Raw genomic sequence first — 14,299 nt, 5'->3', positions numbered from 1 at the left:
TGTCTATCTGTCTGTCTGTCTATCTATCTATCTATCTATCTATCTATCTATCTATCTATCTATCTATCTATCTATCTATCTATCTATCTGCCCATCCATCCATCCATCTATTTGTATGTCTGTCCATCCGGTCATCTATCTATCTGTCTGTCAATCCATCCATCCATCCATCCATCCATCCATCCATCCATCCATCCATCCATCCATCCATCCATCCATCCATCTGTCTATTATTCCATCCATCCATCAATTCATCCATCCATCCATCCATCCATCATTCCATCCATACATCCATCTGTATGTCTGTCCATCCGTTCGTCCGTCCGTCTGTCTGTCTGTCTGTCTGTCTGTCTGTCTGTCTGTCTGTCTGTCAGTCTATCTATCAGTCTGTCTGTCTGTCTGTCTGTCTGTCTGACTTTTTTTTGACCTTACAAGATAATCAACAGGAAGGAAATTGCAAACATTTCTACGTACAATCGCTGCAACACAACACACTGCAAACAGAAGACACACACACACACACACACACACACACACACACGCATACACACAAAGTTTTGAAATACTGTTTTATTTTCCTGTGTCAAGACCATCAATTCAGCGGGGCGTTTGACCAGGTTTGTTCTGTTTACAGAGAGTGAGAGAAAGAGAGAGAAAGAGAGCAAGAGCAAGATGATAAGAAACTGTAGGACAAAGGTGAGGCTTCATAAAGACACAGACCGAAAGAGCAGCAGATTTATTCAATCCACTCGCATATAAAGGTGAGTTCATTTTATTCACAAGAATTACTTTTACAGCACATAATAAAACATTCAAATTGCATAGATATAAAACGAAAGATAAAACTTTATTGATCTACTTTGGGAAGTATTATGACAGCTGAGATGAGACTAGTGGCTTGTTGTGGTGTGTTTATAATGCTTTGGTTTGGTTTTTTGTTGCTGTAGAACTTATTAGACCAATATAATCTTAAAATGAGTTTATTGTCACCATTCTAACGTTATTTTTTTTTCAGTTTGTTTCCAGAATGATGAAGTTTCTGATATTGGCTGTTGTTCTTATGCTGGCTGTGACCGGCGGTGAGTCTTCTTAAGGCTTTCCTGTCATAAAACAGACCTACAGTATGATGCATTTAAACTATGTTCCGTGCGCTGAAATATACATAATAACAACTTCAGTCGTACTAAACTATTGCAAGTTGAATTTTTCTAGATTTAGCATTTCTAGGGATTAGATTTTGGAAAATGCTCACTATAGAATAGCAAAAAACTGTCGAAGCTGCCAAAACAAAAGGTTTAATGATGATTTATACATGTGCATTAAAATGCTGAGATGCAATAGAATATATTAGCAAGTTAGCCAATAAAATGTATCTGCAATAATGAGCTCACATCATCCAAACAATAGAATATTGAGCTTAAAGCAAATGTCAAGATTTCAAAACTCTTTAATTAGACAATGTTTTAAGATGTTGAAAAATGTAACTAAAAAAAAAAGATTAGAAAGTAAAATTATGAACAACACTGTATATCTGATATAAAAAATCAATAAATTAGCAGTTTTCTGTATTTTGTGGTTCATGTTTGTATTTATTTATGCTTTTGAATATTATTAAATTGCGTCTTCCAACAACTTTAAACTCTGAAAAGTTGGAAAAAATTGACTTTTATGAATATTTGTAATAGTTTAAAGTGATATATTGTCTGGGATGGTGTTGAACATTATGCTACAAAAACCTTGTAGTAAACTGCCAGCAGATTTTTTGTTGTTTTACAGACTTATTTCTCAATATATTATTTCTTATTCCCAGGGATGGGTTACGGCTGGAACAGCATCCGTTGCGTAAAAACTTGCTGGATAAGTTGGCGGTTCATTCCGCTGTGGCGACCCCAGATTAGTAAAAGGACTAAGCCGAAAAGAAAATGAATTAATGAATATATTTCTTATACATTATACTATTTCATAAAATAGTTGATTTAAAACTTTAAAAGTCGGCAAAGAAGAGATCAACATCCCATTATACCATTCATAACCGTAAAAAAATGAAAAAGGACTTGTGAATCACAAAATACAGAAACTGTTAGTTAACATATAGTTTATATATACATCTGAAATAAACTTTTAAGATTCATTTTTGTGGATATTTTATATATTTTTCCCCATGCAATTATGTTCTGCCTTTTTTATATGCTATATAAAATAATACCGAAATTAGAAAACTGCAGCACTGAATGTTTGTTTCTTGTTGAGATATAGAAACAAACTGTCCAAAATACAACAGAATATTCATGCAAGAGATGTCAAAATATATGCATTCTATTTCCTTCAGCTTAGTCTCTTTATTCATCAGGGATTGCCACAGTGGAATGAACCGCCAACTTCTCCAGCATATATTTTACACAGCGGATACCCTTCTAGCTGCAACCCAGTACTGGGAAACATCCATACACACTCATACACTATTCAATTCACTTATAGTGCATGTCTTTGGGCTGTGGGGGAAACTAGAGCACTCGGAAACCCACACACACATGGGGAGAACATGCAAACTCCACACAGAAATGCCAACTGAACCAGCCGAGACTGGAATCAGCGACCTTCTTGCTGTGAGGCGACAGTGCTAACCACTGAGCCACCATGCCACCCTGTAAAAATATTTGTTCTTGTTATGTTTATTTTTTTCCATAATATTTTTATTTTTTGTTTTCAGTTTGTACACATTGAAATACAACATTTTACATTTTTTCACAACAATAACCTTGTTGCATTTACAAATTATACAACATATGAGGATATATATATATATATATATATATATATATATATATATATATATATATATATATATATATATATATATATATATATATATATAATAGGGGTGTCACGATCCTCCAAATCCTCGATTCGATTAAATTTTCGATTCTAAAGGCACGATTCGATTCGATTTTCGATTATGAATAATTAATTAATTAATTAATTAATAACGAATTAATTATTTTTAGCCTACCGTTTAAACTACCTGACTTGCATGGTCTTTGTTTTACCCATAAACAAATCATACAGTAAATGAATAAAGGCAAGTTACACACATGATTACCACCTGTCAATCACTTTTTTCTGCGGGACTCGTGAATAGGCAGTGATCTGTGTCGTTATAATGGCGTCGGTAAAAAAGACGCACAACCAACAGGAACCAGCCAACAGTATCTGAGGTGTTCGCTAAAATGACTAAGTACTTGTGTGAAAGTAAAAGATGGAAGCAGTCTACTGACCCGCTGACTGCCTTGACCCGCTGTCTCGAGCGCATGACAATGTGTGCGTGTCTGTGTCTGTGTGTGAATGAGTGTGTGTGGTCACGTGATGTGCGTTTTCAGCGGTAGTGAGGAAGGAGGGCTGCTCAGAAATGCTACACGCCAGTGTGGATGTCGATCATTGTCGTTCTAAAATGCCATTTAATATATTAGTGTAAACAGGGCCTGAGTGTATATTTTTTGCGAGCGTATTTGCAACAGGTGCGGGGCGGAGGATCGCGATGCTCCCATCGTCTATCATCCCAACCGTAATACGCACATAGAAGAGCTTGCAAACTGTGTTTTTTTTTGTCGACAACACGAACGTTGTCAACATAACTAACTGGAAATCCAAAATACTTCCTCACCGGCGACTTCATTGAAAAAGGAGAGTGTTTAAGCTCTGTCGACGGGTCTCCTGCGTCTGCAGTTCAACAAGCACTTCAACAAGCATGTTTTTTTCCCGCTTGGCAAGCCAAGCTAACGTGACATGGGGGCGTGGCAGCATCGACGATTCTATTTTTTGATCCGATAATTGAAGTTAAGCATAAATTTCGATCGATTTCGAGACACTCTTAATATATAATAAAAACTAAAAGCAAACAAACGAACAACAAAACAATTAATAAATAAATAAAAATAAATAAAAGTAAAGTTACGTGTTTCTAACGTGGTGCACTGAAACGTTGCTTTATGTGCTGAAATATGAGTAAATAAATATGCATTTATATTAAGCTGAATTTTTACATATTAGATTAGCAAAGAGACAGGTCTTATGCATTTTTTGGAGATTAATTTTCAGAGAATGTGCACAGGAGCACTGCAAAAACCAAACGCCAGAAACAAAAGGTTTTTATGCGCACGTGTGTTTGATGAATGTGCATATTTAGTCAGAATTATTTGCCCCTCTGTATATTTATATCCTCCCCAATTTCTGTTTAACGGAGAGATGTCTTTCAACACATTTCTAAACATAACAGTTTTATTAACTCGTTTCTAATAACTGCTTTGTTTTGTCTTTGCCATGATGACAGTAAATCCTTTTTGACTAGATATTTTTTTTAGATACTAATATTCAGCTTAAAGTGACATTTAAAGGCTTAACTGGGTTAATTAGGCAAGTCATTGTATAACAATGCTTGTTCAGTAGACAATTGAAAATAATATTGACCTTAAAACGATTTTCTCTAGAAGAAAAATATTATAGGAAATACTGTGAAAAATTCCTGAATCTGTTAAACATCATTTGGGAAAAATTTGGAAAAGTAATTCACAAGAGGGCGAATAATTATAATTTCCACTGTAAGCAAGAAGAGCGAGTGTGAATTGAAATACTGTGTGTGTGTGTGTGTGTTTAAGGCACGGCTCTGGACTGCATTCGCTGTGTCCCAAAGAAAGCCGGAGGTGCCTGTGAGGTCACTTCTGAAACATGCCCGCCGGAGAAAAGCGCCTGTGCTGCTGCCAAATTCAGCAGAAGCCCGTGTGAGTTTTCATCATTCAAAGAAGTCACCCAAAAATGAGTGCTTCAGGCAATGCAAGTGACCTAAAGTTAATCTGAAACACAATTAAATGCTTGTTTCTGATTTGCTTTGAAACAGATGGTCACTTCCAGAAGTGCATGGCCATGTCGGACTGTGAGATGCAGAAGCGCAACTCTTACATCAACATCAAGTGCTGCCAGAAGGACTTCTGCAACACCTTCGACTGATCTGCAGATGATCTTTTTGAACATCATCTATATATAATAGATTATCATCTATAATATAATAGATTACATACTACTATATGCATGTTTTCAAACTTAAACCTAAAGAAATGACTATTTTTCACAGCCCAATCTCACAAAGAAACGTAACAATGTTATGTTTTGTCAGTTTAGTGGCTAATTCATAGGATTTTTATGATTTTTAAAAGGAGGCGTGGCAGCAAATCACACCCCTAAACTCAGCTGTTATTGGGGAATGATAAATTGCACTTAATAGTACGACTGAGATTGTAAACATTCACAAGTATGATGCAATACTGAATTAACATCTATTGTTGATCCTGGAACATCATAACGTTGATTTTTCCTGGTTGAAATAAACTTTCTATTTTCAAAGCAGCTGTGCTGTTGAAGTGATTTACTTTAAATGCATTCTTATTCACATAATCATGTTAAACATGTGATATACATACAGTTAAAACCAGAAGTTTACATACACTCTAAAAAAAGGAACATAACTATTTTTTTAAAATGTCTGATGGTAAATCATACTAAATGTTTACTATTTTAGGTCCGTTAGGATTACCTAAATGATTGACATTTGCTAAATGCCAGAATAAGGAGAGATTCTTTTGAGAATTTTTTATTAATTTCTAGACAGTCAAAAGTTTACATGCATTTTTGTGGTATTTTTGTAGCTTTGCTTTTAAACTGTGTAACTTTGGTCAGATGTTTTAGGTATCCTTCCACAAGCTTCTCACAATAGTTTGCTGGAATTTTGGCCCATTCCTCCGGACAGAATTGATGTAACTGAGTCAGATTTGTTGGTTGTCTTGCTCACACAAGCTTTTTCAACTCTGCCCACAAATTTTTTATAGGATTGAGATCAGGGCTTTGTGATGGCCACTCCAAAACATTCACTCTGTTGTCCTTAAAGCACATTTTTACTAATTTGGCAATATGCTTGGGGTCATGGTCTGTTTGGAAGACCCATTTGTGGCCAAGTTTTAATTTCCTGGCTGATGTCTTGAGATGTTGCTTCAGTATTTTTACATAATGTTCTTTCTTCATGATGCCATCTACTGTATGCTGTGAAGTGGACCAGTCCCTCCTGCAGCAAAACAGCCCCACAACATGATGCAGCCGCCCCCATACCTCACAGTTGGGATGGTGTTCCTTAGGCTTGTAAGCTTTCCCCTTTGTCCTCCAATTAATGTAACACTGGTCATTATGGCCAAACGGTTCAATCTTAGTTCCATCAGATCACAGGACATGTCTCCAAAAATTAGTCTTTTTCCCAGTGTAATTCAGCAAGTTGTAATCTGGCTTGTTTGTTGATTCTGGCTTGTTGATTTTCCCATGTTGTCACACAAGGAAGCAGTGTGTTTGAGATTTTCCTTAAATATTATTCTACAGCTGTGCCTCCAATTAACTTAAATGTTGTCAATTAGCCAATCAGAAACTTCCAAAACCTTGACATCATCATCTGAGCTTTTTCAGAGGCAGAATAATCTTATTGTGTGTAAACTTGACTTTCAAGAAAAGTTATGACAATTTCTCAAAATCTCTCTCGCATTATTCTGCTATTAAGCAGAACAGAAAAACATTTGAAAATCTGAACTTACCTCAAAGAGAAAAAAATTAGTCACATTAACATCTGACTTTTTAAAAAATGGTTATGTGCCTTTTTATACATTGTATGTAAACTACTGCTTTCAACTGTATATATATATATATATATATATATATATATATATATATATATATATATATATATATATATAGATTATAAGATAATTTTTTTGTGCATTAAAAAATAAACAGTTTTGAAATGGAATAGAGAATAATTAAAATGAGCAAATCACAAACTGAAATATTCCATATTTTTAGTGCATAATGCATGACATTGGCAAAACAACAAATATTCAGAGTGAAAAATTAATTATGGAGACCCAAGCTACAATTTAGTATGAATTCATGTAATGCACGAAGGCTCGCTTATTATAATTTCTGCATTTACATTAGAGTACAAAACGTATGGATATAAACAAAGCTTTATAATTTCTTAAATCCTAGAACAAAGATAATTCAACTATATATTTGAGTGTGTTTTTGTGACTTTGGTAATTGGTAAATAAGTAAATAAATAAATAGCTCCTTCTCATACTTCAACCTCCACATTAAAGTTGCAGAAAGCGAAGCAGGTCAAGGTGCTCCAGGATTGGCCAGCCCAGTCACCAGAGCTTAACATTATTGAGCATGTCTGGGGTAAGATGAAGGAGGCATGGAAGGTAAATCCAAAGAATCTTCATGAACTCTGGGAGTCCTGCAAGAACGCTTTCTTTGCCATTCCAGATGACTTTATTTATCAGTGATTTGAGTCATCATTGCAGAGATGTATGGATGCAGTCCTCCAAGCTCATGGGAGTCAGACACAACATTATTTATTTTTTCACTGCAGCATGACTTTATATTCTATACTGTACATTATTTCTGTTAAGTGACGAGAGTTTTGTCTAAGCAAGTCAGACCTTCCCGTCCTAATTAAATAATTAATGATAAAGAGATGGTCATATGTTATTGTGGTAAAATAAGCGGAATCTTGAGGCCTTTGCCTTTCATATAAGCCACTTCTGATACCAAATGATCAACTAAAAGTCAAGTTATTATTTGTTGTTCCTAAAACTTGGAAACTTCTAAAAGTTTGGAACCACTTTAGGGTTAATAAATACATAATAAATTTCAGTTTTGGGTGAACTCTCTCTTTAACAACAGCATGAAATCATCATGGAGTAATTTTAAAAACATTCTGATAGTCTTCATCACACAGTCAGCTCTTTTAGACTCTAAAACATGTATGTATTTGCAAAGTGTGTGTGATATTTGATAAAGTTAGTTTGAACGTTGTTAAATATTAATGATCTTTAGTTTGACAGTCATATGTACAGTAGATCTAATGATCTAATGACTAATGGATGGTTTTTCAACTTTTCGGCTGGTTAAATCAGTTGGGCAGAACTAAACTCAACACGCAGTACAGCCTTGTGCACACATGTACCTTGAACCCAAAATAAACAGATATAGATTCCCATTTACAGGAACATTACAACTTCAAATGTCCACATATTTCATCAGACTTCTTAAAGACGTGATATATATCAGTCACAGACCCAGTGTTTATCATGTTTCTCAAGTTTGTTTTACACAATAATCAACTTTCCTGTCACATTCTCATATTCCACGGGGGTTACAAAACCAAAACATCAGTCATTTAGTTCACAAACAATTGGGAAATCTATTTTTCTACCTTTGCAATAATATTTTTATTCGAGTTTATATTTTTAAAGGTGTAATTATAGAACAAAGGATGAAATATTTAAAGAAAAAGATATTTAAAAATATTTTATATTAAAAAAAAAGCATTTTTAGAAAAGACATGGTCTTATTTTTAGAAGACATGGTCTGTCTTTCCACGGTTATGCAGATGACACTCAAATTTACCTGCCTTTAAAAGAGAATTCTAGTGGACTGGAGACTCTTATGTCTTGCCTTGCAGATGTGAAAGCCTGGTTGTCTTTAAACTTTCTAGATTTTAATGAGAGCAAAACTGAAACATTTGTGTTCAGCTCGTCAATTTATTCTTGGATATCACCATCTGATCTTGGTGAATTGGGTTTGTCTGTGAAGCCCTGTGTAAAAAATCTGGGTGTTATCTTTGATGATGGCTAAAGATTTGATGAGCAGATTAACGCAGTGGTCAAATCCTGCTTTTTTCAGCTTCGACTTTTAAAAACGGTCAAACCTATTTTATTTTTTAAAAAATGTTGAAAAAATAATTCATGCTTTTATTACTTCAAGATTGGAGTACTGTAATGCGCTATATTTTGGGATCAGTGAGACAACTCTATCCCGCCTACAGCTAGTTCAAAATGCTGCTGCAAGGCTTTTAACCAGCACCAGAAAATTTGACCACATCACACCAGTTCTGCGCTCTCTGCACTGGTTGCCTGTGCACTATCGTGTCACTTTTAAAATTCTTCTCCTGGTTTTTAAATCTCTAAATGGCTTAGCTCCTTCCTACCTGTCAGACCTGTTGACTGAACATCAGCCTAGTCGGTCTCTTCAGTCATCCACATACATTCCAAAGTCGAGGCTGAAATGCAGGGGTGACCAGGCTTTCGCAGTAGCTGGTCCTACTTTGTGGAATGCTCTGCCTCTCTGTATTAGGTCTATATCATCGCTGTCTGTTTTTAAATCTAGGTTGAAAACTTACGTTTTTGATTTGCCATTTTATTAGTGAGAATTGTTTGTTTTTAGCTATAATAACTATTAGTGAGATTTGGTTGTTTTTACCTATATTAACTATTTGTGAGAATTGTTTGTTTTAGCTATAATTTTATACCTGTTCTTTGTGATTTATTGTTCAGCAAATTGGTCAACCTTTGGTTGTGTTTAATAGTGCTATATAAATAAAATTGACATTGACATTGACATAAATGTTTTTTTGGCATGGTGGCTCAATGATTAGCACTGTCACCTCACAGCAAGAAGTTCACTGATTCAAGTCCTGTCTGGCTCAGTTGGCATTTCTGTTTGGAGTTTGCATGTTCTCCCTGTGTTTGCGTGGGTTTCCTCCAGGTGCTCCGGTTCCCCCACAGCCCAAACACATGCGCTCTAGGCAAACTGAATAAGCTAAATTGTCTGTAGTTTAGGAGTGTGAATAAGAGTGTTTGGAAAAATCAAATTAATAAATAAATTTGTGCAGAAAAAAAAAAATTCACTTTGCAAAAACACAAACTGACAACAAATTATGCAACTAAAATGCATCTGCTGTGTAAAACATTTGCCAGAATAGTTAGCGTTTCATTCCACTGTGGCGACTCCTGATAAATAAGAGACTAAGCTGAAGGAAAATCAATGATTTTTGCCCAAAAAAAACAACAACAATATCCTTTGCAAAAACACAAAATAATAATAAGTTCTAAAATGCATCTACTGCATAAAACATATGCTAGAGTAGTTGGCGGTTCATTCCGCTGTGACGACCACTGGTCAATAAAGGACTAAGTCGCAGGAAAATCAATTAATGAATTTGCGCAGAAAAAAACCCAGTTCTCTTTGCAAAAACACAAAATAATAACGAATTCTAAAATGCATCTACTGCGTAAAACATAGAGTAGTTGTCGGTTCATTCAGCTGTGGTGACCCCTGATAAATCAGGTACTAAGCCGAAGGAAAATTAATGAATGAATTAAACTAATATGGAAAACTCTCAAAAAAAAAATTTCACTGACCCAAACAAATCAGCCATAATGTGATTCTTTGCTGTGTGTTATACAAAAATAAACGCTGTATTGAGTTTAAGATGAAATCCTAATGCGATGTGTGTGTTTGTGTGCGTGTATGTGTTTGTGTGTGTATAGTCATGGGCTTCAGCAGGTGTGGCAGAATGACTGAATGTCTGATCTCCCAGAGTAACACTGCCATGAAGATCAAATGCTGCCAGTCTGATCTCTGCAATAACGTCATCATCATTTAGTTTGTCTTCTGTCTGATAATATTCACAATCATAGAGACGATCGAACAGGCTTCACTGTCTCTGTTATGTTTAGTTTGTTCAAGTTGATATAAATATGATACTAATAAATATGGTTTCCTGTTATGTTTGATGTTAGTTTTCTTTCTTTGTGTATTTATGAAGAGAAGTTTGTTTATTAAGAGTTTGTTTGTGATCTATTAAGATATTCACTGTTTTCCACACTTTTTCCTGATCGTAATTCAATAACTAAATGTTTTATATTAAATCAATATAAATATATACAGTCAACATCATTATATTAATATGAATCAATTTATAAAAATCCTTAATATTCATCTGGATCATTTTTGGTCTCACTATACACACACCCACACTCACATTTACTGTATATGCATAATAAATAAATAAATAATGTACATTTATTATTATTTTATTATTATTATTATTATTATTAAACATATTTTAACATTTATAAAAAATATTTTACTTGCATTCATTTCTATTATTAGTATTATTATTATTGCTGCATTTGATAAGCAACTGAAATATTCACATTTAATGATTTACATTATAATATAATATAATATAATACAAAATAATATAAAAACAAGCATTCTAAAAAAATAGTAAAAGTAAAACATAAAACATTACAAAAATCCATATAAATCCTGCATTTTTTGATACAAAAAATGCTATTAGTAATCCACTAACACACTTCAACCCATAATTAAGTGATATATATATATATATATATATATATATATATATATATATATATATATATATATATATATATATATAGTTTTATTTGCGTGACAAAACAATACTCGACATATGATATAACAATTTCAGACTCTGATATTTTCTCTTTCAGCAGTGTTCAAACTTTTAATTAATAACAATTAAATTAATTAATCAGTAGATTTAAAAGAGCAGTTCAATATTCAGACCACCGGGTGTCGCTCTTACCTCAAATCTAAAGAACTATTTACAGCATTTACACTGTCTAGTACTGTGCACACTATTCACCTTATTCTTCGCCGACGATCGAGCGCAGCCATTTGAATCTTTTTGGCTCGAGACTTCCGGTCTCATTCACTTACATTAATTTTTAGATGTTAAAAACTGCTCATTTCGCTGCTTGATGTTGCAAACTGATATTTCCTTATTATATTATTCTATTTGGTCTGTATAGTCATGAAAACATTTGTTTGTAGAGCAAGTAGTTTTACCGTTTTCTGCCGTTTATTATTCCTAGTCATTTCTCCCATAGGCGACAGAATCGGAAGTTCTAAAACAATCGAGAAAACAGGCGCACTTCCGCATTTTAGAATAAGGTCAATAGACTATGGTTAAAACTGTTTTTCGAATTTTATGAATTCAGACATACTACTCGGCTCACATACTGATTTTAGCATATTGTATAGTATGGAAGTATGCGGTTTCGGACGCAGCCTATGTACTCTACAGACTTTCATTACTTCAGTGTCATCACAAGTATCCCGGTTCACTATTATCGTTTATGTTTTATTAAATAATTGGTAAACAATTTGTTGCTGGTTTGAAAATAATGTGTATATAGGCAACATTTGTTCATTTCTCAGGTAATGTTTAATAACTTGTAAAGAAGGGCCACTTTCAGTTCAAGTCTACCTCAGATTTTTTTCAAAAAATGCATCATAATGGGCGTGGAGCTCCGCAATCAGAGGAAGGAGTGGGCGTGGCCAGCAGAGCAGGGGGGAAGGAGGGGAGCAAAGTTCAGCGAACTAATGTCAGTCGGCTCACAAAATGAGAGACAAACCCATGATTTTATAGTTTACAAAGTTAAAATGCAAAAAAATAAACAGTCATTTAATACCCTTCTACATTTGTTATTCGTCATTTCATACACACACAACCACAATTCATACATTATTAAAGATAATCGTGTTTATATAAACAGTAAAAGAGGACTTTTCCCTCAACCCCTGGGTTTGAATCATAGGTCTGAATGCAGACTCAGTGCAGCAGGTCTCTTGCCCTGTCTATTTTAACCATTAGCCCTGCTGGTAGTCTGGAGTATTTAGGCAAACACAACAGCACGGCGATGTATCTAAATGTGAACAAACTCTTGATAAAAGACAACGTCCGCCATTCTCCAATTCTCCTACTGCTCTCCCGACAAAATGTTTGTGCTGCACACAAACAGCCTTGCTGTATCGACCCTGAGAGCATCGTGGGGAAAAACAAGCAACAAATCCTGTGGATCATGGAAGCAAACACATACGACCCTTCATAAACAGCTAAATACTGTGTGCCGTGGGTCCGTGAACGCATTCTCTCCCAGTCATCAACGTAGGATGTCACAGCTTGGCACTGGCAGGTCTGCCTTGCCTTCGGAAAGCACAAGCACTCATGAATAATTAAGCAGCCGGCTCTTCTCATAGGATAAGAAAACCCCACTATGAATAATAATGAAAAACCGACGCGTCATGTTTGCACTTGCAGTTTTGCGCTACGTCGCTGATTTTGATCCCACCCCAAAAATCATTTTAAACCCGGAAGCTAAAATTAGCTAACAGAAGCTCTAAATTATCCAGTTTCTCCACAATTAAAGCTGACAAGAGCTAACATTTTCTTAACTGAGGCTTAACACACACAAATCTGTTAAAATCTCAAATTTAATGGAGCTAATAACTAACAAAGTCAATAAAGTTTTTTATTATTTATTATCATTGTATTTTTTAACGCAATAACATCTTAAAGATATATATATTTCTAAGTGTTGTCATAAGTTCATTGCATACAAAACATTTAATAATGAGACCTCATTTTATAAAGTAATAAATCTTGTTCTTCAAAATATTTTGGCAATGTAATTAGTTTGCAATTTACTTAATTAGCGTACAATAATGCACAAAAATGTCACTTTTTGTTCTCCCCCAGCACTCGTGTTTACAAATCTTTTTTTTATTTTTAATCCTGTTAACAAAATGGGGTCATCATTTTTGACAGTATTGTTGTAATGGAAATAACACGTTGTCAATTTGTAACACTGAGTATTATAGACATAGGCTATATTCATTAAATTCATAATGGTCTGCATTCCTTAAAAAATATTTCATATTAACTTTACGTTAGTTAAGGTTAGCTAAGCTAATTGCATAGTCTGTTAGTGAGCTAGTATCGTGTAGGAAACAAAAACTTCCATAATAAATTAAGATAACCGAGTGAGTTTTCTGGAATAAGATAAACTCTTGGTTCAATAAATTTCAACAAATTAGATACGGCGTTTATGAAAGAATATTTATCTTACCGTCATGAGGTGAAAGGATTTGCTTCAAGCGGTGACGTCGTTGTCTGCTAATTGAAATTCCGGTAGTAAACAGCGTGTGGCGCACTTAGCATTTAGATTTGTTTCAGAACAAAAATCTTATTTGGATTAGTTTATAACATATTTAAGGCAAAAAATAGTGGACAGCATCGCTTTGTGGCAGCAGCACCACCATAATATATGCACCTAGTATAATTTCAAAGAAAGAACCGTCCAAATATGCTTATGGTCGCTTATGGGAGAACCAAGACCCCCCAGCACCCCATCAATTTGAACGTTGATTTTGAACAGCTCCTAAAACAATACTAATAAGGGAAATAATAATAATAACAGTATTGAAAAGGTCGTCAAATGTTACTAATCAATGGAAAACAACACTGAAAAAAATTATTCAGAGATGATTCCTTGGATTTACTACATTTTTTTTACGTTAAGTGGTTGTAAACAAT

The 14,299-nt window shown here is 34.5% G+C and overlaps 2 protein-coding genes across 3 annotated transcripts in view; one reads left to right on the top strand and one right to left on the bottom strand.

The window, feature by feature from the left end:
- crygn1 (crystallin, gamma N1) overlaps positions 1–13,903 on the bottom strand; it is a 33,962-nt gene extending 20,059 nt beyond the window's left edge. The window contains exon 1 of the mRNA XM_087239314.1: positions 13,833–13,903. Within this exon, the coding sequence (XP_087095440.1) occupies positions 13,833–13,838 (6 nt within the window). The 5' untranslated portion in view covers positions 13,839–13,903. The remainder of the gene's footprint in view (positions 1–13,832) is intronic.
- ly97.3 (lymphocyte antigen 97, tandem duplicate 3) lies at positions 686–5,397 on the top strand. Of its 2 annotated transcripts, none has more exons than XM_087241620.1 (4): positions 686–761; positions 1,027–1,079; positions 4,653–4,775; positions 4,892–5,397. In XM_087241620.1, exons 2-4 carry the CDS (start codon positions 1,028–1,030, stop codon positions 4,999–5,001), a joined length of 285 nt encoding a protein of 94 aa, XP_087097746.1. In that variant the 5' UTR covers positions 686–761; position 1,027; the 3' UTR covers positions 5,002–5,397. The 2 variants fall into 2 exon arrangements, with proteins under 2 accessions (XP_087097746.1, XP_087097745.1); XM_087241619.1 differs by having other exon boundaries at positions 1,016–1,079.
- Positions 13,904–14,299: the final 396 nt, after the last annotated feature.

The sequence above is a fragment of the Danio rerio genome, chromosome 2 (assembly GCF_052040795.2).
Source record: "Danio rerio strain M-AB ecotype USA chromosome 2, GRCz13ab, whole genome shotgun sequence".
NCBI lineage: Eukaryota > Metazoa > Chordata > Actinopteri > Cypriniformes > Danionidae > Danio > Danio rerio.
Note: the sequence above shows the minus strand (reverse complement) of the source record. Positions and strands in the feature narration are given on the sequence as shown.

Excerpts from the sequence above, each read along its gene's own strand:
- ly97.3 (XM_087241620.1), top strand. The coding sequence starts at position 1,028 with ATGATGAAGTTTCTGATATTGGCTGTTGTTCTTATGCTGGCTGTGACC. Across the intron at positions 1,080-4,652 it reads TATGCTGGCTGTGACCGGCG|GCACGGCTCTGGACTGCATT; the intron begins GTGAGTCTTCTT and ends TGTGTGTTTAAG. Across the intron at positions 4,776-4,891 it reads CAAATTCAGCAGAAGCCCGT|ATGGTCACTTCCAGAAGTGC; the intron begins GTGAGTTTTCAT and ends GCTTTGAAACAG.